Raw genomic sequence first — 26,719 nt, 5'->3', positions numbered from 1 at the left:
CTTGTCACTCACAATCTTGGCATTTTGAAGAGCACAGGCCAGATACTGAATAGAATGGCCCTCAGCTAGGGTTTCGGGACATTTGTCGTGCTTAGATGCAAGTTATGCATTTTATGGCAGGAATACCACATAAGTGATGTAATGTTTCCTCACTACTTTATATCAGGACGTGCACACTATCAATTTGTCCCGTTACTGTGATGTTAATTAACTTTGACAGTGAGTAGGGTCATGTCTTCCAGGTTCCTCCATGTGAAGTTTGCTAGGTTTCCCACTGTCATTAATATGTATTTGTGGAGAGATACTATGAGATGGCACAACTAGTTTATAATTCATCATATTTTTATTTTATTATTATCCTTTTAAAATTCTTACCCAAGGACATGTTTATTGACTTTAGAGAGAGGAAGGGGGAGGAGAGAGAGAGAGAGAAAAAGAGAGACAGAGAGAGAGAAATATTGATTGGTTGCCTCCTGTTCGTGCCCCAACTAGAGGACAGAACCCACAGCCCTTTGGTGCACGGGATGACACTCCAACCAATGGGGCCACACTGGCCAGGGCTCGCCATATTTTACCCCACTAGTTTCAGCATCTACTGATGATTCTCTTCTGAATCACTTATCAAGTAGAAATTTTTGAATTCTATCATTCTTTCTACACTTATAAAATGAGAGTCTACTGTGAAAAAAGCTTTCCCTTCTTTATTAATTTTTTAATGTATTTATATAAAACAATGGGTTCATGTTTTCATATTTTGCTCAATATAATCCAATACTATCATTTACTTAGAAGCTCAAATGGTCCTAGATTTGGACGGTGGGAGCTACTTCAAGCTGGCTCCCTTGTCATTTTGACATGCCCCCATCATTCGAGTACTTTCTTACTTTTGGGGACAAGATGTTCAGGGCTCATCTCATCCATTCCCAGCCTAGTTCTGAAAGTAGCCCTCTCTCAAAGAAACGGTTCACTGCGTAGAGAATGACATCATGAAACCAAGGTCTGGGTGCTAGATGTGCCGGCTGAGCGCGCTGCTACTGAGATGCTATTGTTTCTAGGGATCAGCAGATAGAGCTAGCAACTGTGTGTGTGTGTGTCTCTGTGTCTGTATGTCTGTGTGTATATTTGTACATCTGTGTATCTATTGAATTTTTTAAACTATCTCAAAAACCATGAGTTCACATTGATTCCTATGGAATCTAACAGCACAGTATTCACTTTTAGCTTCCTTCATTCACTTAGCCTTCCCCCCTGGTTTAATTTTACTTCCTTCTCCAACGGGGAGAAATCTGGTGCCAATTATCCACAACATATTTACTTCTTTGTTCAGCCCTTCATTCCGTCTGTAAAAGTTTCCCTAGTCACCTTTTGTCAGAATGATTCCTCTTAGGAGATTACTCAAGGAGGTTCCCGGCTACAAAAATCCCTGACTTTTAGCATTTTTAAAAGGTTTTTCTATAGCCTTGATGCCTAACGAATATCTTCAATGTGATAAAATCCTTGATTTACAATTTCTTAAAAGGTTTTTTAAAGTCTGCATGATTCATGCCTTCTTCTGAATACTGTTCTGGGGAAGTCTGGTGTCAGACGAATTCTCTTGCCCCTGTGATTTTTTTTTTTGCTGGTGTTCTTCAGGATTTTTCTTTATTTAATAGTTTTGAGTATTCTAGATCCATCTCCCCAGTTTAGAGCGTTCTATTTCACTTCTCCTGCATATGGCTTTTGGGAGAGGGCTGAGTGGTGGTGGTGGGGTCATCTGTTCACGAGGTGGTCTCGTTTTCTGTTTCCTTCCTGTAAAAGCTCTGGCTAGGTTTAGTCAGTTTTGCCTATTTGTCATGGAAATTTTGGGGTGTTTTTACAAGGTTCCTAGTCAAAGGGCGCCCCCTTCTGTCATCACGGTAAAGTACAGCCTGTGATGAAGAGCGTCTGTTGTCAGCCTTGGGTTCGAGTTCCGAGCCCTCCGATCCTGTGGGTCCTGTGTCTTATAAGCCCCTCATTTTCTCTCTTGCTTCTTCCCCCCTCAGTTTTCAATCTACAAAGGGAGCCCCTCCCCGTCTTGTGATGGAAGTTACATACTGATTTCTATTTTTGAAGCTCATGAACTTTTAGGGTTATACATATTGCTGTGCCTGATAGCGCCCCTCAGGCCTCTCAGGCTCTGCTCATTCTTCGTGATCCTTCGTCTGCTCTGCAGCCTGAATGATCTCAGTCGCCGGTCTTCCAAGGCCACTGCTTCTTCTACCTGCTTTTCAAATCCGCCGTTGAACGTGAGCTTCTCGCTCCTACTCTTCAGCTCGTTTCCAGCTGGTTCCTTTGGTGCTTTCTTTATTGGTAGCCTCTGATTGGCACTGTTCTCACGGTTTCCTTTAGGTCTCTGTCCACTAGCTAGCTCTTTAAGCATATTTAAAATTGTTGATTTAAAGTTTTGTCTACTAAGTCCAATGTCCGGGACAGTTCAATTTACTTTTTCCTATGTGTGAATCATACTTTCCTATTTCTAGCCTTGTAATTTTTGTTGAAAATTGGACACTCCGCGGTTTATAATGTGCCAACTTTAGAAATCAGGTTCCTCCCCTCCCCAGAGTTTGCTGTTGCTGGTGGTAGTAGTTGCTGTAATTTGTAAATGATTTTTCTGTACTAATTCTGTAAAGTCTGTTTCCTTGTTGTTGTTGTTGTGTGGGGCCACTGGAACCTCCATTCCATTAGCTTAGTGGTCAGCTAGTGATTTATCGGATATTTCCTGAAATGCCAAGACTTGGCTGATTTTTCTTGACTGTTTACTTGTTTGCTGTAAGCCCTTGATTAATTTTCCAGTGTCCAATAAAGTTGCTTCTGGCACTCATTGTGTTTATTGGCTGACTTTGTGGAAGAATAGGCTTTTGGAGTTTCCTACCCAGTTTTGCTGATATCACTCACTGTTACACTTTTCTCTAAAAAAGAGAATAGATCCTAACTACCTACCTGTCTACATTTGTAATATAAAGAAAAAAATACACCGTAAAATTTAAATGACACCTGGTAGGAGAAGGAGGGGCTCAGGATAGAAGCTAGATTTCTTTAAATACATCTGCTTTGTAAATTTTACTTTGGATCCACATATTTTAGATAATTATAAAAAAATTAACATATTTAAAGAAAATATTACCTAAACAAACTACTCCTACAGTCATAGACTTGCCCAGGTCTAGCATTTATTTGGAGATTTGAATTTCAGAATAGTTTAACCACAGATGCTATAGTAGCAGCTATTATGCTAAATTCTGCAATATTAAGAGATGTAACATAGGTAAAGCACCTAGCAAATCAATAAACACCAGCTGCCTTCCACCAATACCTTACCCAAGGAGACAAACGTAATTATTTTGCCATCTTTGTTCTAGGTCCATACACAGGGCTCATGTTTACTCATGAAACCTAAATAAATCAAAGCTACGGTTCTAGATACCTGATCACAAGGTGACGTAAAAAAGTTCCTACTAGCACAGAGTTTTGTTAGTCCTACATTTGCCTTACAAATGTAAAGTTTTGGTAAACAGAATTATTTTTGCTTACATAAAGAATCAGACACATCCCTTGCCTCCAACGACACCTCGCAGTTGCCTGAATAAAAGTGCTCATTAAACAGAAATATCTTCCACCCCTGTTTTGTTAACACCGCCACTTACCCACATATAGCAAATGCACCCCTTCCCTAGAGCCCCACATCATAAACTGCCAACAGCTCTTGACCGCTTGGCTTCTCTAAACACATAGCTTAAATCCAACCACCACTCTACAACATTCCCGCTGCCACGGCCTTGGTTCGTGCCTGTATTTCCCAGCTGGACTACCAACTGGCTAGTCTTTTCTGCCTCCCTTCTAATCTTTTTCTAAATCCATTTTTCCATTATGTCTGTAGAGTGTTTTTACTAAAAATAAGTTGAATTTATTCAACCTTTAAAATGTATTCAACAATTGCTTTGCTTATATCAATTATTCAGTCCCTTCCCGTCTTCTACAGCGGTGAATTTTCAAAATATATTCCTAAAAGACTCGAGACTTAACAGACGTGGCTCAGTCCCCAAGGGGTGGTAAGGCAGAAGCTGGCTGGATAAGGGTCTCTTGTCCCTGTTCTTCAGCCTTTAATCAGTTGCTCAATTTGTTTATAGATCCATATAAGTTTTTGCTTATAAAAGATTTCCCTAACTCAAGCTCTTCATGATTTTGCTTCTAGCTCTCTCTTCAGGCTCAACTTACTATCACTGCCTTTCACAAGCCCTATACTTCCAGTCATTTTGAAGTCGTCAGTTTACCAAACTAGAGCTGTTTTTTACCTTTACTCTTTGGACAGCTATTTCTTCTACCTGTAATGCTATTCTCTCCTTGTCTTAGGAAACCTTGGAAGGAATCTCAGCTTAGAGATTTAAATAATAATAAATAATAATAAAAGTAAAAAGCCCCCAGGCAGTTTCTTGTTTCCTTCTCTGTTCCTTTAGCACTTTGGACCTTCTATTACAACCTCTACCACTCTTTAATTTTTTCACCACTTACTAACACCTGTGCCCTTGGACAAGTAACTTACCCTCTCTGAGGCCTTGGTTTCCTCATCTGTAAAATGAGGATAAGTACAATATCCAGCTCACAGAGATGTTGAGAGGGTTCAATGTGGCAATACATGAAAGGGTTGGAAACAGTCATTCAAATGTTAGACATAACTATTATTACTAATTAATACCAACCACTACCACTATTCATCTATGTGGGTCTACTAACCTGCAAGCTAGGAAGGATTTCTGCACCCCTAGCACACAGCTCACAGTAAAAACTCAATGTTGGAAGAAACTGATCTACGTTCTATAATATGTAATGAATACGCTCATTCATTTGTTATTATTCTCAGGTTAAAATTGCTTTCTAGTGCCTTCAGCTACTTCTTTTGGCAAGAGAGGTTATTTACTGTGCAATTGCTAATTTCCTGAGGGTATGCTTTTTGTAGCAAATTAAAAGTTTATTATTTGATTTATTTATGAGAGGCAATTTCTTTTTACCCAAATTATTTCAATAGATTTATCTAATTAACCCACTGTGATGGTTAATTGTGTGTGTCCACTTGGTTGGGCTATATGTGGCTAAGCATTATTCTGGATGTTTCTGTGAGTGTTTTTAGGTGAGACTAACATTTAAATTTGTGGACTTTGACTAAAGCAGACTTTCCTCCATAATGTGGGTGAGCCTATGCATGCGATTAGTTGAAACAGTAGACAGAACAAAGACTGACCTCCCCCAATAGAGTAGAATTCTGTAGCAACGGCCTTCAAACTTAAAACTGTGACACTGGCTCTATCTTGGGTCTCCAGCCTGACAGCTTTGGACTACCAATTTTGGACTTGCCAGCTTCCATATGCACATAAGCCAATTCCTTAAATAGATCTCTCTGTCTCTACATAGTATAGACCAGCGATTTTCAAAAGGTGTGCCACAAGAATTTTTAAAACATGCAATACCTGACTATTTAGTCAGGGGAACTGACCTCCTTTCCCTTAGATTGTCAAATAAAAAAATGGTAACAGCCAATACAACAGCAGCCGTCCCATGTGAATCAATCAAAATTATACCTTTTTTTTCCCCGTTAGATCAGCAAAATATACATTTTTTGGTGTGCCACAGAATTTTAGTAATTAGTTTATGTGTGCCATGAGATGAAGAAGGTTGAAAATCGCTGGTATAGACTATAACACCCACCTATAGTATATATGAAATTAAGCTATAGACCAGTCTATAATCATTTAAAGGCAAAAAAATCTTTATTTAGAAAGTTCAGAATTAAAAATACAAAGATGAACATAGGTGCTTTAAACATTGACAAAATCTACTTACAATATAATATATGGCTCTGACGGTATGTTTATATCACTTAAAAAACCTATATACAATGCAACAAATAGATTTATAACAACACCTTCCTTCAGTTAATAGTTTATTCACATAGAAGCTCCATAAAGGGCCATCACTTAAGGAATCTCCTGGTTAGTCACAACCAAATTTAGAACACTTGGTCAAAACAATATGAACATGCCAGGTCCTGGCACATTGAGTAAAAAGAAATAACCTACAAGGTGGTATACTTCAGATGAAGATAATCTTAATTAACCTCCAAAGCAACCTTTTGGATGAGTGGTACCTACTCTTGTTAAAGATCAGTCTTTACTGCTGAGGGCACTGGGCCTCTGGAGTTGATTTAGAGGACACGTATAGAATAGGGTGTGATTTCTTACAAGTTTTCTTCTCCAATTTGCTTGCAGTTTCTTTCCCTTCTTTAACTTCTGTTTGAAGCTTTGATTCAGCAGCTAACCTACAGGCATTAAAGCATCCACTCTGAATTCAAGTGTGGTTAAGAAAAATGAAAGAAGAGATAATTCTCTAGTATAATGAGCCTCTAATAAGACATGGTGATTTTTTTTTATGTATAGAAGGAAAAAAATTACAGTTGACTCCAATACCATTAAGAAAACTAAGTCACTGAGTCTCTAAAAGAATCTTTTTATGTAAACAGATTCACTTTTTTAAATGTCTAAAGAAATATCTTTAAGGTTGATAAAAAGTCATGGCAAAGCCTAAATTAAAGAACTAAAATATAATGAAGGTGCCTATCATAATAAGCACACATAGCGAAAAAATATAAAATACTGTAGCACTAGCTTAATGTTATATAACATGACATACAAAAGGTAAAATGCAAGATAAAAATAACGAGATCCTGGGCTGCATAAATAGATGTCTATTTGTCACATAAAAGAACTCAAATTGAGTTTCAACTAGCAGAATAATAATTTAAGAAAAAATAAACAATGAAGAGATATTTCCCACTCACTTTCTCTTACCTTTTGACCTCTATTATTTTAATTTTTTTAAAGGCTAAGCCTCTTAAAACGTGAATTCCTATAGGCATACACATCTTGACACTTTCTATTTTAGTCACAAACTCACATATGCAGAAACTAGAGGTTCTGAAGTTTTGTTATGAAACAAAAATGAACTTACCTTCGATATTTAAAAATGTCAAAATAGGTATCAAAGCCCATTCTTAAAGGCTTAGGATAAACAATTTTAAAAGCCACATAAAAATATTTTACCGAACAGTTTTCTAAAAGGCTGAAGTTTCTTAGACTATTAGAAAGCCATTCTAGGAGGTAAGTTGATTTTCCTTTCATGGCCACTCTTGAACCAGGGAAACAATAACCGTATGCTTGTCCAAATCGACAAGACCATCACAGAGGTATTACACTGTGATATTTCTGTTTCATGAAACAGGAAAGTGTAATTCTGAAAAACAATTCCCTTATTCAGAAGTCCTTTTCCCTTGCAATCACTTTAGTCCTTCTTAAGGTTTTAAAAGTGCTGAAGGTAGAGAGAAGAAATTATACTGCATGCAACACTGAGAAAACAGATGAAGAAACAGCACAGTTCATACAGTCAGAGAAGGGATGGGGAGAAGTCTGCTGGTTGCCTGAAAAGAGGACACTGACCTGGGAGAGTCAGGGGAGTTTCCGCTTCTTTCACTCATGGCTGGAACGTCTACAAGTTTCACACATTTCTTTTCCTTCGTTGGTTGAAAAGTCACGGGCATATTTTTGTGAGTAGAGAGAGTGACTCCTGGTGTGTTTACAGAAACTGTCGTTTCTAACTGCAAGTTGTTATCTCCTAAGTTGCTAGCACAGGACTGTGCCTCCTCTTTCTGAGGTGATCCAGAAACTCCTTCCCCAGTAGCAGCACTGCTGGTGCATATGCTGTTAGGGGGGTTTACATCCACAGGCAGTACCTCACGCCTCTTTTTGAGTACAGGCACTTCAATTTTCTCTGAGAACAAAAATCATTAAAAATACATCCAGTCAAAATAAATCAAAGACACAATCCACATAGAGAGGTGGAACTAGCTACATATTTTTCCTTTCCTTTCCCTATTCTTTAAAACACACTCCTTTCCTTATTTTATTATTTTTTTATTTTATTTTTGTTTAAAATATTACAGATTCCCTTTTTCTCCCCAATGACCCGTTCCACCCAGTCCCATCCCCCTCCCCCAGTCCCTCTCCCCACCATTGTCCGTGTCCTAGGGTTGTGCATATATGCATGTAAATTCTTTGGTTACTCTCTCCCCCTCCACCCACCCACCTTCCTCCATCCCTCTGACATTCGTCAGTCTCATCTATGCTTCCATGTCATTGAATCTATTCTGTTCATAAGTTTATTAAGTTCTTTAGATTCCACGTATAAGCGAGATCATGTGATGTTTGTCTTTCGCTGCCTGGCTTATTTCACTTAGCATAATTTTCTCCAGGTCCATCCATACTGTCCCAAAGGGTACGAGATTCTTCTTCTTTACAGCTGCGTAGTATTCCATGGTGTGAATGTCCCACAGCTTTTTTATCCACTCATCTACTGATGGGCACTTGGGCTGTTTCCAGATCTTAGCTATTGTAAACTGTGCTGCAGTGAACATTGGGGTGCATATATTCTTTCTGATTAATGTTTCAGGATTCTTAGGATACATTCCTAGGAGTGGAATCACTGGGTCAAAAGGCAGCTCCATTTTTAATTTTTTGAGGAACCTCCATACTGTTTTTCATTTCCTTATTAAAACATTGTTTCGGTCCTTTCTTTTTCATGGACTCCATTAACTTTGTCTTTTAAAGGTGATGTGCCTGAAAATTTTTTCTTGGGGAACTCAATATATTTGGCTATAGGAATAACACTTAAATATTCTTTTCTGGTGTTGTGATAAAAGTTGCATGAGGCTCCATAATATCACAGTGTGGAGATGAGGAAGGAGACAGTGGCTGAGTCAAGGAATCCAGGTACAAATCCTAGTGTATAAGCACTTTGCAGCTGGATGACCTTGGGGAAGTACTTAACCTCTCTGAGATTGTCTTTATCTTTAAAATGGAAATTAAAAGTACCTACTTCATTCAATATTATGTTTTATGAGGATGAAATGAAAAAAAAAAAGAAAAAAAAAACAGGTAAAATTTTCTGAATATGGTAATTTGTGCCTATTAGCCCCACCTGCAAAATATATTTGAACCTGAGTACTTCTACTGTGAATAACTCCCCAATTCAAACCGTATTACTGAAACAGTCTCACTGCAGACTACTGCAATAGCCTTCTACCCCTATTGCTTAACACAGCATCACTCCATCCCCTAAGCAGGTCCATATCTAGTCACTGAATTAATCGCTCTAAATACATCTTCCCTATCCCCATACCAACATGTCTTTCATTTTCAAGATCAAAATTTCAGTGAAGTTGGAAAAACCGTGGTTGAGTGTGGGGTTGGTGTTCCTGCTCTACACTGATGTTTTAAAATCATTATTTTCCCCCTTATCTTTCCCTACTTTAAAATCCACATCATCTAGATTCACTATACTGCCTCAAGTCTCTGGGCCATGTTCAATTCGGCAACCTTTGAAATTCAAAATGTATAATTCTTAATTAGGAGAGCCCATGAGAATGGGGAAGAGGTAAAGGATGAGACAAAGAGAAGCCTTTCAGCTAAAAACATCTTACTATTGCTAACAACCTCCCACTATCATTACTGAGACAGTAATGAACAGTGTAGGAGCAAAAACCGCTGAAAATCTATAACCTAAAACATGTAACAATACTTTTATTCTTTTATAAGAATCATCACATTCTTAGACTTTTTTACTTCTGGCCTTTTACTTTTTAATTTACATACAGTAAAATCACTCTTTTTAGAGTGTAAGACAGGTATTTTCTATCTGCGTGATTGTACTTGCTAGTTGCCCTCTAACATTTGTTCTACTACTCTTTCTTCACAACAGAGTCCCCAAGATTTCAGCTGGGAACACAGACCCTGAGAATCAAGACTGCACATCTCAAGCTTTTCTTGAAGGCAGATGAGGCCATGACTAAATTCTGCTCAAGATGTATACTGACTCTGCACAGTCCAGGAATGCCTCCTCCAGACTTTTATCAGGGGAGGAATAACTAACTACCTGTCTTGTTAAAGTCTCCATTATTTTAGGTTTACTATAAACAGCATTAACTGACATAGCTACCAAATATCAGTTGCCTCAACAAAACTAATTCTTTGGTATTACATAAGATGCTGCAATCTTAAGTGGAAAAGTCTCAACTGTCAAGATTCTACTATACAGATATCCAAAAAGAATACCTATTATATTCATGCATACCTAGTACCCAGTTCTCTTGGAATTTTCCTCCACATTTTATAGCAGTAAATTTGTTTTACTAAATATAGATACAATTAGTTTGTAATGGGATTTGCATAAATGAACTGTAGTAAGAATATTTGGTATATCTCTCAAAGCTTCTCATGATTAAAAGACAAAATATATGAGACATACATACCTTCAGGTTCATACTTCAGTTTTAACTCATCTATTTTAGCTCTCAGTTTCATATTTTCACTTTGGGAAAACTGGAGGCATCTTTCATTGGCAAAAAGTTTTCGCTCAATATCCAGAGCCCGCTGGCTCTCAAATAATGCTTTCATTCGCTGTATGGACAATTCCCCTTTAGTGCTTTCATTTTCTTTGCTATATTAATAAAAAAGGGGAACCATGAAATACTAAAATAACACAATATAAATAAGTGTAGCTGTTAGTGCAAATCTTTTATTATATATTTGAACCCTTAGTCAAAAAGTATATTTTAAGCTTTAACGATGGCACTTTTAAATAAAATAAAAACCTCATGCATTCTTTAAAGGAAATGGACAAAGGAGGGAAATATTCTTTCCACATTTATTCATGTGTTAATAAACCCCTTTAAATTTAAAATTACGATATTCTTGAAAAATTTAGATTATAAGAACATTTTCTATGTTAAAGTTCTTTTCATTTACCAATCTAAAAGCTAAAAGGCTAAAATAAAGAAATAAAAACATTTAATTATTCATTAAAAGTATTTTTTCTTCAATAATCAGCACTAATTAAGTCTTGACTAAGTCTTGCATAATGCCCAGAGATATTTTTGTTGCCTTTCCTTTTTGGAATTTTCTTTTGGCAATATTAAACAACAACGTGTAGTCACTAATACTACTTACTATAAATAAGTCAAGGGTCTCCATCTTTCTATCCAACCAACACTTACTTTGAGTTGTCAAGCTTTATCTGAAGTAAATCCGTGTAATAGGTGGTATCATTCGGAACACCAGAGTTGTCTGAAGGCTTAGATTCCATACTTTCATATAAACTCTAAATAAAGCAACAAGTCTTATTATTTAAAATAAATAACAAATTAGGTTAGTATATGTTTATTATTAATAGTATCAGCTACCACTTACTGAATGCTTATCACATAGCAGGCACTGTGCTAACAAGCACTATCCACTTAACTCATTTACCTCCTGAACTAGGCACAAGAATGGTACCCCTCATACACATAAGGGAGCTGGGAAGAATCTGAACCCAGATCTGTCTCCAAAGTGGAAGTGCCTGACCACATCTGTATCCTCTGGTTTCCCTCTCCTTTTAAAATGGAAGAAATAAATACTGAGTTTAATTCTCGACTTTATGATAAAGCCATAAATTAGAAAAATATGAAAAAGAGTGGAGATCCTTGAAGTTATTTTTGGTGCCCACTCTTCTGAGATTTTGATGGAATCCCTGTAAAATTTCTATAGGGTAAAAAATTATAAAATTGCTTAAAAACTTGCAAACAATTTTAAAGATGGCAGGTTAAAGCCTCCTGGTTAAAGTCATATTTTTCATAGTATAGTGCTAAGCCCAGTGGTGGGCCACATAAGCCTGCCAATTGATGTACTGCAAATTTGTAGTCCTTTCAACAGTTCTTATAAGAGAAAGAAAAAAGGTTACATACATTTAAAATTTTATAATACACTACTGGCTACAATTTAAAATGCCTAAGAGGTTAACATTTTTAAAAATTGTCATTTATAAACTTTAATTAGTTATTTAGATATCTGTGCTCCCAAAGTTAATTTATAAATTTAATGTAATTCTAATAAAAAATACCAATTAGCTTTTTTGGGAGCTATACAAGATGATCACAGAGAAAAACAAACATGCAGGAGTAGCCAGGAAAACATTGAGACAGAAAAGCTATTCCTGTCAAAAATACATATCCTGCCCTGGCCAGGGTGGCTCAGTTGGTTGGAGTGTCATCTCAGACACTGAAAGATGGCGGGTTCGATCTCCAGTTGGGGCACATACGGGAGGCACTGATCGATGTTTCTCTCTGACATCAATGTTTCTCACTCTCTCTCTCTCTCCTTTCCTCTCTCTAAAATCAATGAAAAACATATCCTCAGGTGAGAATTAAAAAACAAAAACAACATATCCTTATTCTAATCACTTCACACAAACCAAAACGAGGAATAAACTACAAAGTGACTAGCATATGCTTCAAAACTATAAGGTGATGACTGATAAAGATTGAAGAATTGTTCCAGATTAAGGGAGACTAAAGAGACTTGATAATTCAATACAATGTGATCATGGACTGGACCCAAGGAAAGGAAACGATCTGGTGTATTTTTGTTTTGCTGTAAAGGACCTTAGTAGTAATTAGCAAAGTATAAGAGGTAGCTTTGCTAATGCTATGTGTCAATGTTAATTTCCTGATTTTGATCACTATTGTGGTTATGTAAGAGGATGAACTTCAATAGCACTGAGGTACAATTTACAGGAAAAGGAATATCTGGTTTGCAACTTACTCTAAAATGCTTAAGAAAAAATAAATGGAGAGAAAGAGAAAGACAGAGAAAATAATAAAGCAAATGTGGTAAAACTGACAACTGGGGAATCTGGGTGAAAAGTATACAGGAATAACTTTACAACTTTTCCAAGAATCTGAATTTATTTCAAAAAATTTTTAAGAAGTAGTTTATTAAAGACGCCTATGAATTCCAACTGCCACACAATGTTGGACAATGTGACAAAAGCACCTCCTGTGCATCCATTAAAAAATGGAGCTGGACAGCACTGAAAAATGATCACTTACTGATAACATGCAACATGAGAACAAATCTCACTGGCTGAACGTTGAAGACAAACAAAAGAGTATATAATGAATGATTCCATTTCTCTGAAGCTCAAGAGTATTTGTACATTTAATGCTGATTTAAAAAGAGACATTAAAACTCATTGAATTACACACTAAAGATGTGGACACTTTAAGTTATAACTCACACATAACAAGTATGAGGGAGGTTAGTTTATTCTGGCCCTACTAAAAGAAGCAACAGTCAAAACCAGTGAAAAGGAAAAAGAAACTAGAAGAAAAAAATTAAAATATTGGTCAATCTCAACTGAAGCTATAAATTATTATGTAAAGAAACCTATTCAAGTAAAGAGTATTAAGATATTCAACCTAAAATTTGGCTGTGTTTTTAAAAGGTGTTAAACATACCTTAAATTTCTCCAGATTTCTAATTTCACCTAAGAGATGCTTGATTTCACCATTCTTCTGCTCCAACATGGCAAACAACCGTTCCTGCTGCTCAAATTCAGTTTGAGACCCTTTCATTTGTATCAATGTGGCGATTTGTAACTAGAGGGGAAAAAATCACCCCCCCATAAAATTGAGTGTGGGGGAGAAAGATTCTGATAACCATATTTTTGATAAAATTCATATGTTGTACTATATTAGCTTGAATTCATTTTGGAAATTAAACTAATTAGCTATTTCTAGTCTAATAATCTAATAACTTGGAAACATTTATATCAGTAAGTTTAGTTACTTATTTTGACTTATGAGTGGTATCTGAAGTCCTAACAATTATTTGCACTTCTGTGAAACATTACTGAGCTGCATGGCTATGTTCCGGAAGCAACTTAACAGGTAAATAAGCCTGGACTAAGGCTGTACTCTACTCATCATATGCACTCTCATTAGGGTCTCATGAGGTTTCTCCCAAAATTTTAATTAACTTCAATAGTATTAAGTGGGGGAAATTATTAAGGTACTCACATTCATAAATGTGAGATTCAGAAAGCACAAGGAAGGAAAGGAAAGGATAAAAGGCAGTCTAAGGATAATAAGGAAATATTCAAAATAAATATAATTTTTTAAGAGCAATTAACTTACCTAATTATGACCCCACTTAAACCTAGAGTTGCATAGCAATAAAAAGGAAATTAGCTAAAATCTATACTAGCATTTCTTTCTGCCTTCAGAAATTTCTGGAGTTCTATGAAGTGTCAATTAGTTTAAATATAATACTGAGTAAAGCAAGCAATGATATGGGGGGTGGGTATGGTTATAAGGAAGAAAGAAAGATGACTCCTAACACTTTACAGGATCCATTTTTGTTCCTGCTTCAGACTAGAGGCTAGACACACTTAGCCTAAGAAGATCCAGAACGCTACTTGTGCCTCAAGATAGTTTGGGATATCATGAGAACGCTGGGAGATTAATAGGAGGAGCCCAACAAATACTGAATGAAAACAAAGAGCAAATGTGAGAAAATTTACAAAGAAATCCTTTCCCAAAAGGGGAGAGCCTCAGTAAACCTGGCAGCACAGTCAAAATTCTTAGAAGAGCCATGGCTATTGGTTATTAAGTAGCACTTTCTTATTTGCCAAGCACCATGTAAGCATTTCTCTATGCTTTCGCTTAACTCCAGGACAATTCTAAGAGGCAGGTTCTATTACCTCTCCTTTACAGATGAGGTGACTGATGCTCTGAAAAGTAAAAATACTTGCCCAAGATCACACAGCTAGCAAGTGACAGCATGAGGATTGAATCCCAAGTTCATCTAACACCAAGGTTTAATCACTGGCCTTTCCTACTTCTTTGGTCGATCTCATTAGCCTGCCAGGCTGAGTTACCCCCTTAGGAGAGTCAGGCACAACAGATCTGGGATTGGAATTCTAAGGATGGTATAACAGTGAAATCTTTCCGAGTTTCACGTTTTTCTGTTACCACTTAATTGCCTAAAATGACCAACAAACCCTTAAAATGAAAAGGGCCTGTATGCTTGACTTGAGAAATTGCAAGGAAAAGTAATCCAAATATTACTCTATATATAAGCTTTTGGGGGAGAACTGAAGAATGATGAGAGAGCTATTTTAGTTGAAGTAGATACCTTAGGGCTATGCTAAAAAGACACCAAGCCAACAGCAAGAAATAAAAACATATAATTCTTTTTGTTCCTATTCCACAAAGAAAGATTTATACCTCTGTGGCAAGGCTAGTGAGTAACCATTAAAAAATCAATCAACCAATGAGTATGAAATACAATACAACTAAATCTTTACAAAGGATTTAAAAATATATAACTGGATCTTTTGCTCAATTTAAAAATATTGATTTTCTAAAATCATGCAGTTCTAGAAATAACCTTGTTAAGTACACTCCTTGACGGAAAAGATGCTTTTTCTTTGATATATCTGTACAAGTAATGGTGATAAAAAATGGGTTTAGTAAACCTTTGATGGTGATAATTCTATACCTTCATTCTTTGCATCTGTTCTCTATTAAATGCATTTTGCTTCTTTAGTGACTGATACTTGACTTTCATACTGATAAGCTGACGTTCCATTGCTGCCCTTCGATCTTCCACCTAGAAAATATTAACATGTTTAATTATGCTTGTATTAAGTGAAATGTCAATTTAATCAATGGAATGTTTGTAAGTACCTCTGCAAACAAAGAGTTGCCTTTACTATTGGGATCCAGGGCTTGCTGGAGTGCCTGGTCTAATTGCACTTGAAGATCTTGATTTGCTACACGAGCTTTCTAAATTCAAAAGAAAACAATTTAGCTTATAGATTACCAAAAAAACAACTTATTATAAACTGGAAAAGATGATGATACTGCAATAATACCTCTAAGGCATTATAGTAAGACACTGCTTCTTTCTCTCTCTCCTCTTTTTCTTCTGTAAGCCGGTCGACCTGGCGCATTAAATTAGTATTAAGGAGTTCTAGTTGTTCTTGTCTGTACTGTAGTTCATTCACTTCTTCTTTGAGGGTGGTCTATTCAACAGAAATTAAAAAAGAGGAAACTCTTGAATAATTCTGTATTTAGCAGCTGCTCAGTTTATCTATCAGCAATGATTCACACCTAAAACTAAAGAACTAAAGGTTTTAAGGTGCATAATGAAGTAATAAAAATTACTAAATTTTTCAGCAGGTGACAAAAAAAAGGGTATAGAGACTGTCCTTCTTTCCTATGAATTTAAGGCTTTAATTTTTAATTAACCTTAGCCTGCAATGAAAAAAAAATACATTTCTATTAATTTCCAAGGGACCAACATTTTATATTGGGCTTTTGAAAAAAAATGATACAAACCAGAATCAGAGTAAACATTTCTAAATTCTTCCAGAGGTTTCATTAATCTAAAGATAAAGTCTGTCTTACACAATCATGTAATTTAAAGCTTTACTATGCATGAAGTAATCTACCTAAAAACTTGGTAAAACACTTTTTTAGTTAGATCAAAGTCTGGCCAAAAAATAATTCAGCCTTACAACTAGCTCATAAGGATTATTATAAAAACATGTAAAACATATGCAAGAAAAAAAGAAAGAAAACCTGGGGACACATGTGCTATAAAAATTACCTTCATACTTTCCATTTCGGTCAGTTCCACTTGAAGAGCCAGCACCTCTGAAGACATGCTTTCATGTACACGCTCAGACATTATCCGCATTTCCTCTGATTTACAAGAGAGGAGTTCCTTCTGATAATCCACTTTGTGCTTCAGCTGCTTTTCACTAAGCCTAGCTTCATCTAATTCCGCTTTCAGTTTTTCTAACTAAAGTTAAAAAATAAAAGGACAACTTTATTAATCAAGAGGTAACTGAAGGTCATCAGAACATACAGTTGCAGTACAAATTGTCTTGGTACCTCTGGGATAACTATTTTGGAAGACAGTCAACCTGAACAAAACTATTTAATAACTTTCTAAAATGTCACATAGTTTTAAATCTTGGAAAACTAAGAATACACAACTTTACAGGGAACAAACTTATAGCAAAAGGGTGAAACTTTAGGGTCAGGCCTAGATGTAATCTGTGTCAGTTTCATTCCTCATATGTAAAACTAGTAAATGACTGTACCTACCATCACAACTCTCAACGTAGGCTCTCAACTGAGATTGCGTGGGTAAAACCTCAGCACCATGCCTGGCATTCACTAAGTGGCTCCTGTTATCAATAAAAAGCTTTTGCTTGTTGTTCAGGGTTATGATTATCTATATTGAATTATCTTCAATAGGGTTTCAACATTCTTAGAATATATCCTGAATTTTATTTATTTATTTTTACACTTTATTAAATTTATTGGGGTGACACTGGTTAATGTGATCATATAGGTTTCAGGTATTGATTTTTATGTTACAATATCTGTATATTGCATTGATTTTATTTTCATTAAAAAAAAATCAGAGCCCGGCCAGTGTAGCTGAGCTGTTGAGCATCGACCTATGATCCAGGAGATTGCAGTTCAATTCCCAGTCAGGGCACATGTCCGGGTTGTGGGCTCAATCCCCAGTAGGAGGTGTGCAGGAGGCAGCCAGTCTATGACTCTCTCATCATTGATGTTTTGTTCTCTCTCTGAAGTCAGTAAACACATATTAAAAAAAAAAAAAAAAATCAAAGCCTCTTAGCTTGATTTGTTTTCCCTTTCTATTTTCATAATGTGAAATAAAAATATCACCTGAATAATTTATGTGGAAACATGCCATCTTTCTGAAATATATCACTGACTGACTCAAACTTACTGCATGATGAGACTATTGGGGTTTCATATTTGGCCAAGGTTAGGCATCTTTTAAGATAGTGACACGCCTTGTTTTATAAATATACAAATAGTCCATAGAAGTAATCAGGGTAGGTCTGGATTCCTGACACGTTGGGTTTCTGTGTAAAGAATGAATGGTATAAACAGCAGTGATAGAAGCAGGCTACCACAGGAATCTAGGAGAGAGATAATGGTGATCTGAACTGGAGTGGCATAGGTATGGGTGGATGTTTTGTAGGTCAAATTCTTAGAACTTACTGATGGGTTAAATGTGAGAATTAAGTAAAAGGTAGCAAATAAAGCTCCAAATTTTGGGCAAAAATAATTTGAGAACATCAATAAGACTGAAAATACTTTTTGACTGATTTAGTATTTGTTCCACCAAAAAGCCATGTCTATAATTAGCCTTGCCTCAGTCTCTGAATATTTCCTAGATTACTCTTTTTTGTTTAGGTAATGAAAGCTACTTCGAAAATGAAAATAATACCTGCAGCGAGGGAAGCACCATTATCAGTCATTGGTGTCTCAACTAAGACTAGTTTCAGACAAGCTGGATTACTATTTGGCAGAGTGGTATGTGAGATAATTCCAGGTATGATGCAAAAGTATATTTTGATAGGTATGTTTGTACTGCATATTAGATAAAATATGCCATTTCATAGATGGTACTAAGAAAATCTTCATCACCTAAAGTTTGCAGATTGCTGCATAAGCATGTAACATTTTGTTCTGAAATACATAGATATCCAAACCTTATTTTTCAGTTCATTCACTTCCTGTCCATGGGTTCTGCTCAGCTGCTCTTCTAATTTCTCCAGATGCATCTTTTGATCTTGTTTAATAGCTTCGCATTCAGAGCTCAAACTTTCTAACATTCGACTCTTGAGCTCAACTTCTCTCTGAAGAGTGTATTTTTCTTGTTCATAATTCTGAAATCAGATTAAATTATAATTCAATTGCATAAAAAAAACTTAAAGCCATCACATATAAGCAGTTCTCACCTTCAACTGTTTCATTTCTGCTTTATACATTTTCTGCTTTCTAAGTAACAACCACGTTAAACTGCGAATAACTTTGTAGCTAATCAGTCTTAAAAAATTGAAAACCTCCTAAGAAGTATTTTGAGACTATATTCGAGTACATTCTAGGGATATGGAAACTGCTTCTTTACCCTGGTCAAGGAAGTACAAAGTATACCATGGCATGTCAATGTGTCCAGTAATCTCTGCTAGAAAAGTAAAAAATTAATAGCACTGAAGGTTTCCTAGTTGAGAATTACTTGTTTTGATAATGATATGCTATTTGTAGCTATAAACAAAATGAAGAAACATTGGACTAGGGATACAGTGAAATACTAAGTCAGCCCTCACTTTTAGAATGTAGTCATCTAAGAAATGTTCACAAACGACTCTCTGAATGAATACAGTGCTGAGAGAAAAGGAGTATTTAATAGGACTTTTGCTTACTGACTAGAAAGCTTAAAGATAAAAGGGGTATCAGTTCAAACTTCTTCAGCAAGCTTTAAAAAATAAGATAAAATAAAACTAGATTAAATAAAAGAGATAAATTTAAAAGAACTGCCATTAGTTTATTAGTTATTTTTACCCACAACATTTAAATTTTGAGATCAAAGTTTACATATATTACCGAGCATTTATAAAATAAAACGGATTTATTCATTCTTTCAATAAATGTGTGCCAGACACTGAGGATACAACAGTGAACAAGACAGACAAAATGGCTTCTCTCATGGTGCTTATAATCTGGAGATAACTGGCACTGCAGAGAATTGAGAGAGTGAATGATGGAAGCTTTACAATATAGTCAGGGAAAGGCCTCTCTGCTAAGGTGACATCTAACAGAAACCAGAAGGTAGAGAACTCAATCCATGCAAGTGGGGTATGAACAACTCAGATGGAGGCAAAGGCTCATGTAAAGCCCGTAAGGCGGGACTAGTACAGCTAAGAACAAGGGAAAGTAAGGTAAGGTTAAAGGTTTGAGGTAAGGTCAAAGGTTGGCAGGGTTCAGATCACACAGGGAGCTGCAAACCCAGATAAGGAGTTCGGATTTTGTTGTAAATATAATTGGAAGGCAGTGTTTTTTCAGTGGGGCTGTCACATGATCTTTTGTACATTCTTCAATGACCAGTTGCCTGCTATGTAAAGAATAAATGGTATGAACAGAAATGAGGGAAGCAGGCAACCTGGTTAGAAGGCTACAGTAGTAGTTTAGAGAGAGAATGGTGGTCTGCACTACCCGTGGCAGTAGTATAACTGAATGTTTTCTACATCAAGTTCTTAGAACTTACTAATGGATTAAATACGAGAAAGAAGGGACAAAAAGGTATTGAGTAAGACTACTGCATTTCTGGCTCAAGCAACAGGGTGAATGTCATTACATTTACTAAATAAATAAGCTAAAGAAAATTGCAAGAGAATATTTGGATGTTTGGTTAGTGGGCAGGGAATCAACTCTTCTGTTTATATTAAGTTTGAGATGTCCATTAGCGGGCAACTGAATACACAGTCTAGACTTCAGTGAAGAACTAAGGACTTGGTGTAGAGTCACGGAGCACTTAGATGTTATCTAAAGCTATGAAACAAGTGAGGTCACCTAGGAAGAGTACAGACAAAACAAAACCTACAATCTAATATGTGGTGAAGAGAGCAATCATAGCTTGACTTTCCAAACTCAGAACACCCTGGGTCAGAAAGAACATCAGGAATTCATTTAGTTCATTCCTCTTTATTGGGGATAGGGGTGGGTGGGAACTAGATCTAAAATCTTCAGAAAGGAATAAAAATAATATTAACAATAATTGCTAGACAGCACAAATCTTCAATAGCTAAGCACACCCTTGTAAACAGAAGAGTTTAGAGTCTTACCTCAGTTATGGTCATCATTTCATTACGACATTTATCTAATTGTGTCTGCAATTCGTTTTGGCTCTCCACTAGCTGTAAACCATACTGTGCAGCTTTTAGTCGTTCTTCTTCAACCTCTTTGAGCTTGCATCGAAGGTCTGCAATTATATCAGCCTCCATAATTTTTTCCTGTTTTTAGTCTACTGTAAAAGAAAATAAAAGTGCTTAAGCTTAAACAGAAAATTCCATATAATATCAATTAAAAATATATACTTGCATATGTAATTCAATACCACTGCCTTATAAAAACATGGTATTAAAGATTTTCTTCCTGACTTTTAAGTGGTCACATTTATATTCTTGTTCTAAGACTGTCTGATGATTTTATCACCTGATTTGAGGCCAAATCAAACAGAGCAAAAAATGAATATATTTAAGTTTGCTTCTGAGAAATGCAGTTATCAGGAAACTTTATTTGTTGTGTGCTAAGTTTCCTCAAATGCTAAGGAAGGGCGGGTCTCATAACTTTATTATTATACAGATAATCAAGGTAAAACAATGAAAGAAATCAAGAAACTTTATAGTAGTGTGATTGCTACTTAACATATAAAGAGGCAATGCAAGAACTATCATGTCCACAATTTTTTCAAAACAGTGTTAACTTCCTGCACAAATTAGATTTGCCACATTAAATATGCTTTATTGAAAATAGACTCACTAGTATTTTCCTATTCATAAGAGGGCACAGAAAACAGAAACCATGTTCAGAGGAATTAAAGAACATTGCTGTCATTTTAGATTTGCAAGCAAGGACTTTATATAGAAACATCTCACTTTAACTCAACCTTACTTAACATCCTTTCCAGATTGGTGTCGGCCTCTTAGGCCAGACTCAACTCAGCTTTGCCTTCAAAGAGCAACATGCCATTATTAAGGTGTTCCCTGATGCCCCCAGTCAATGTAGTCAGGTATTTCATGAATCCCTTATATGCTGGGCTCCACTCTGGCCACTTCAGATACATCAGAGGTCAAACAGACCACAAAGAAAAATGTTCTTCTTTTCATGAACTTACCTTCCAGTGGGAGATAATAGCATAATAATTAGAATATAATAAGTAATTAGAAAGCAAAAATGGGGAAAAAAAAAGAACAGGATAAGGGAAAAGAGGTGAAGGTATTATTACTAGGATGAAATTTAAAATAAGTATTAGAGTGGGAGGAGGCCCTCAGGAGACTTCTGAGCAAAATCTTGCAGAGAATTGTCCATGTACCTATTTAGGGAAAGAATGTTCCAGACAGAGGGGTAGTACTAACATAGAAGGAAGCCCAAAGAACGAACAAGATACAGTTTAGATCAGAAGACTAAATAGCGGAAAATAGGCAGGATCCAGGCCATTGTAAGGTCTTGGGCTTCTATTCTGGGTGAAATGGGGAATGATTGAAAAGTCTGGAATAGAGATCTGGTATATTTAAAAGGATCATTTGGCTGCTATGTTGAACAGTTTGGAGGGGAGTAAGTTGGATGCAGAAAGACCAGGTGAGATGACTGCTCACACGAGGGTGACTGCATAGGTGAAAAATGGTCAAATTCTGCATATATTTTTAAGGTAAAGCCAACATGATTTTCTGACAAATGGAATGTGGGATGTGTGCAAAAGTAAAAAAATGCCTCCAGGGCTTCTGGCCTGAGCAACTAGTAGAATAGATTTGCCATCACCTGAGGCATCAAAAACTGAATAAAGATTGTTTTGGAAAGAAAATCAGGGACTTAAGAGTTAGATGTGAAGTATGTCAAGTAAGCAGTTGGCTATATGAGTAGAAGGGTCTGGGCTGAAGATATACATTTGGGAGTTATTAGCACAAATCCTTGAGCCTTGATATCACCAGAGTATGAGCATAATTAAAGAGAAGGCAGCCAAGGAGTGAGCCCTGATAAGAGAAAAAAGAAGACAGAAAAGTATACTCAGGTATGACCACTGAGGTAAGAATAAACCCAACAGCATGTGTTGTCCTGGAAGCCAATAAACAAAAGTGCAATAAGGAGGTACATGTGATCAATTGTACCAAACGCTAAGTCAAATAAGAACTGAGAACTGGCCATTGGATTTGAATTCACGGAGGTCATCCTGACGCTGAGAGCAGTTTTGGTAGAGAGATGGAGACAAAACCCTGACTGGAATGAGTTGAACAAAGAATGGTAGAAAAATAGAAGACAGCATATACGGTTTTGCTGCAAAGGAGAGCAGATAAATGGGGCAGTAGCTGGAAGGGAAGTAGAGTCAAAGATATTTTGTTTTATTTTTAAGACAAAAAATTTAAGAAAAAATTATTAAAATAAAAATTTTGAGAAAAAATTAAATTATGCATGTATGCTGGACAGATCCAGGAGAGAAGAAAAACTGATGATACAAGAGATACAGAGAACTGCTGGAGTGATGAATAAAGAGGACAAGGTCTAATGTACCGGAGCTGATTTTAGACAGAAGAATCTAAAGGAAGGGAAGCAAAGTCTGTCAGCACAGACATTGATAAGTGCCTTTCTAACTACTTCAAATTTATCTGTGAAGTAGGAAGCAAGGTCTTTAACTCAGAATGAAGACAAAACACTTTAACTGAGAATGAAGATAAAAGAAGAGATATAGGGTTTTATGAGAGAGAGAGAAAGAGAGAGAAAAGATTCTACATTATCCAAGACTGGCAGCTACTACTCTAAAATGCAAGACCTTTCCAAAGCATGTACATGATGGGGCCACCTGCTAATTTTTGTTGCACTGTTAAAATAACAAACTTGTTGAGGATTTACCATTTGCCAGGCACAGTACTTCAAATGTATGATCTCATTAACTCTCTTGAGAGGCCTGAGTTACCAACATTTACCAAAGAAAAAATGGAGCTAGCCTCAAGACATCCCAGCCAGCGACGGACGTCCAAGGAAACCAAAAAATTATCTCGTTCATTCAAAGGATTTGCTGGAATTCCGATTATGTGGCAAGTACTGTGCTATTGCTAACACAGTGGTGACCCCAAAACTAGACAATATCCCTGCCTTCCTGAATTCCACAGACTATGAGTAGGAAGGTGTTAAATAACTGAACTGTAAAGTTACAAGTGTGATTAAGTGCAATAGGGAGAACTGCATGGTGCTATGTGAGCCTGTAACACAGGGAAGCTGTCCCATTCCTGGTAGTGTGTGGTGGGTGGGATGGGGGGAATTGGACAATAGAGATTTCCCTGAGGAAGTGACTTTTCAGCAGAGGTCTAATGGATGAGCGAAGAGTTAATCTTTCAATCTGCAAAGAAGTAGCCAGGGTTGAAAAACAACCACAGCTAACATGTGCCAGATATTGTGCTTTGCATACTTTATTTTGTTTAAACCACTCAACCACCCCAAGAAATAGAAGGTATTTCCCCCTTTCACACATGTGCAAACTGAGGCATGGAAAGGTTAACTAATTTGCCCAAAGTTTCTCGGCTAGTAGGTGGCTAAGGGAGACTGGAACCAGGGTCTAGCTCTGCAGGCTGGGTCCGGCTCCTAACCAGTTTCTGTTCTGCCTCTCACAAGCATGGCATGCACAAAGCGTTTAGGAGACTGGAAGCTCTGGGGATCAGGCTGCTCGAGTTCTTACCCCACCATCCACTACCCAGTGGCTGCGTGAACCTGGACATCTTATTAATTGTCTTGTTTTGTCATCCATAAAATAAGGGCAATAACATCTACCTACCTACCAGGGCTTTTGAGATTAAACCAGCCGACGGGTGAAGAGCAGTTAGGGCGGAATCCCACACACAGCTGTCTGGGGCAGCGCGGTCCAACAGAAGAAGAAAGCGAGCCACTTACGTGATTTTTAATTTTCAAGCAGACACATTAAAAAAGGTAAACACCACTGAAATTCATTTGAATGATGTTTTACTTAATCCAATACATCCAGAATATTATCATTTCAAAGTGTAATCATTTATAAAAATTATTAGGGAAATATTTCTCTTTTATATAGTCTTCGAAATCCGCTGTGTAGTTTACATCTATAGCATTTCTCATACTGGAGAGCGCAGCCGTGGCGTCTTTCGGAGGCCCAGGCGGCCCCCGGCCTCGGCCGTCCATTTTCATGCAGAATCCCCGGGGCCGGCGCGGCGGCCCAACGGCAAACTGAAACCGACTCGGAACCTGGACAAGAACTCAGGGTTCCGCAGAGGCTGCTGCTCCGGCGAAAGGCCCCAGGTTTCCTCAGGCCCTCTCCCTCCCCTCCCCCGCCCCGAGGCCCTTCCTACGCCGCTCCCCACCGCACCTTCCGCCAGGCCCTGTGCCCCTACCTCTGCCACTCCTCTCCCCTGCCGCTGCTGCGGGCCGCGGCTGCACCGAGAGCTCACTGCGCCCAGGTGTGCGAGGGGCACCCAGCGCGCCACAGAGACCTCAGCCGGTTCGCGCAGCCGGCTCCCGGTAAGCGCCAAGGCTGTTTGAATGCAGTTCCCGCGGGAACACTCACTTCTCACGAGAAGTTCCGCTCAAGCCGCACGTAAGGAAAAAAAAAAAACTACAGCGTCCCACGGAGTGCTCCGCCCACTTGCTGCGACTGCGCAGGTGCGAGCAGGAGCTGAGAGCGCGGTGTGGGTGCAGGTGTAACTGCTCGTCCCCTCAACTTTACTCAGCGTTGGTTTCCTGGGTGTCTTCCAGGTCTCTGCCTCTCTTTGCTGGGGGAAGTGTGTGTGAGTGTGTGTGTGTGAGTGTGCGTGTGTTTACTCAGCATTGGTTTCCTGGGTGTCTTCCAGGTGTCCGCTTCTATTTACTGAGGGGGAGTGTGAGTGTGTTTTAAACGACGGTACCTTCTGGAGAGACAGTGTCGCTAGAAGGTGAGGCAGTGGGCAGGTGTGTGTGAGTGTGTGTGTGTGAGTGTGTGTGTGCTTATTCAGCATTGGTTTCCTGGGTGTCTTCCAGGTGTCCGCTTGTATTTACTGAGGGGGAGTGTGTGTGTATTTTAAACGACGGTACCTTCTGGAGAGACAGTGTCGCTAGAAGGTGAGGCAGTGGGCAGGTGTGTGTGTGTGAGTGTGTGTTTTAAACCACAGCCCCTCCTGAAGAGAGAGCGTCACTGGAAGGTGAGGCGCGGGCAGCTCCGAGGGTGCCGCCTCACACCCCGGCTCGCTCCCAGGGCTCTTCCCTCCGGCGCCGACCACGTGGTTCCATGACCCCGACTCGGCGTGAACCGGCCTAGACGCGTCGCAGGGCAGCGCCGCGCCACCCGTACGGGGCAGCCTGGTGGTTACTGTCATGGTTGATACTTGATGCTTCCCCAGGGGCCAGGACAGGGCTGCAGCTTACACGGGCTACCTCAGTTAAGCCTGGTGAGGTACGCGTCGTTATCCCCTCTGCCTACAGAGGAAAGCAAAGCCCAGAAGAGAAGTGTCTAGGCCCAGTGGTAGAATCAGAACTGCAACGAATGCAGTCGGCTGCCAGGGTCCAAGCTCTTGCGTGTGTGTTGAAATAATGGGTTTGTCTTTTGTAAGCCTGATGCCCATTCATTATTCAGAAATTTAAGGAATCAGAAATAATGGCTAGCATCTGATGAGCACTTCCGAGTCCTAGCAGCTGTTCCGTGGATCACGTGGCGGGTTTGAGACCACGTGGACATGGGACAGAGGTGATGGCTCTGGTTGAGTCGCCCCGTAGGCCTTGGGGTGCCTCACCCTCCTTGCTTTCTCCTTCTCAGTTTCCTTTGCAGGCTTCTGTTTCTGATTGAGCTAAGCCAGACCATAAAGGATTGATCTGGGTTCACTGAGTGCATTCAAGGGGTAGTTACCAAAATCAAAGAAGCTACTCATGTCATAATTAAGGTCATTTTTAAGGAACTGTCTGGATGGAGTACACCCACTACCACCACTGGACACTAGATGTCACAAGTGAAATGAATTCTTGATGGTCCCTGCTTGTCTGGATAAATTGCGTTAAGATTTCACTGTACACCTGAAACTAGTATAACATTGAATGCCAACTGTAATTGAAAACATAAAAGGACAAACAAGCAATTAGTCTATATTCAAAAAAAAAAAAAAAGCCACAGTTCCAGATGCAGGTCCACATACCACGCACTAAATGTCAAAAATCAGGGGGGAAAAACATGTATCTGTC

At 38.1% G+C, this 26,719-nt stretch overlaps 1 protein-coding gene across 3 annotated transcripts; it reads right to left on the bottom strand.

Moving 5' to 3' along the window:
• Positions 1-5,755: 5,755 nt before the first annotated feature.
• SPDL1 (spindle apparatus coiled-coil protein 1) lies at positions 5,756-25,107 on the bottom strand. 3 transcript variants are annotated; one of them, XM_081136491.1, is made up of 12 exons: positions 24,907-25,107; positions 20,617-20,798; positions 18,484-18,660; positions 16,551-16,745; positions 15,814-15,963; positions 15,626-15,724; positions 15,438-15,548; positions 13,394-13,534; positions 11,114-11,217; positions 10,370-10,557; positions 7,503-7,833; positions 5,756-6,328 (listed from the first exon to the last, which is right to left on the bottom strand). In XM_081136491.1, the coding sequence occupies exons 2-12, from the start codon at positions 20,773-20,775 to the stop codon at positions 6,181-6,183; spliced, it is 1,803 nt and encodes a 600-aa protein (XP_080992617.1). In that variant the 5' UTR covers positions 20,776-20,798; positions 24,907-25,107; the 3' UTR covers positions 5,756-6,180. The 3 variants fall into 3 exon arrangements, with proteins under 3 accessions (XP_080992617.1, XP_080992619.1, XP_080992618.1); XM_081136493.1 differs by having other exon boundaries at positions 6,234-6,323; XM_081136492.1 differs by having other exon boundaries at positions 6,264-6,351.
• Positions 25,108-26,719: the final 1,612 nt, after the last annotated feature.

Source organism: Miniopterus schreibersii (genome assembly GCF_964146895.1).
Source record: "Miniopterus schreibersii genome assembly, chromosome: 4".
Lineage (NCBI taxonomy): Eukaryota > Metazoa > Chordata > Mammalia > Chiroptera > Miniopteridae > Miniopterus > Miniopterus schreibersii.
This window is presented reverse-complemented; position numbering and strand designations above follow the sequence as displayed.

Bases quoted from the DNA above. Each gene is read 5' to 3' on its own strand.
- SPDL1 (XM_081136491.1), bottom strand. From the start codon at position 20,775: ATGGAGGCTGATATAATTGCAGACCTTCGATGCAAGCTCAAAGAGGTT. The intron at 13,535-15,437 runs GTATAGAATTAT...TTTCCCCTCTAG, and splicing joins AACAGATGCAAAGAATGAAG to TTACAAATCGCCACATTGAT. The intron at 11,218-13,393 runs GTATGTTTAACA...TGCTTTATTTAG, and splicing joins GAAATCTGGAGAAATTTAAG to AGTTTATATGAAAGTATGGA.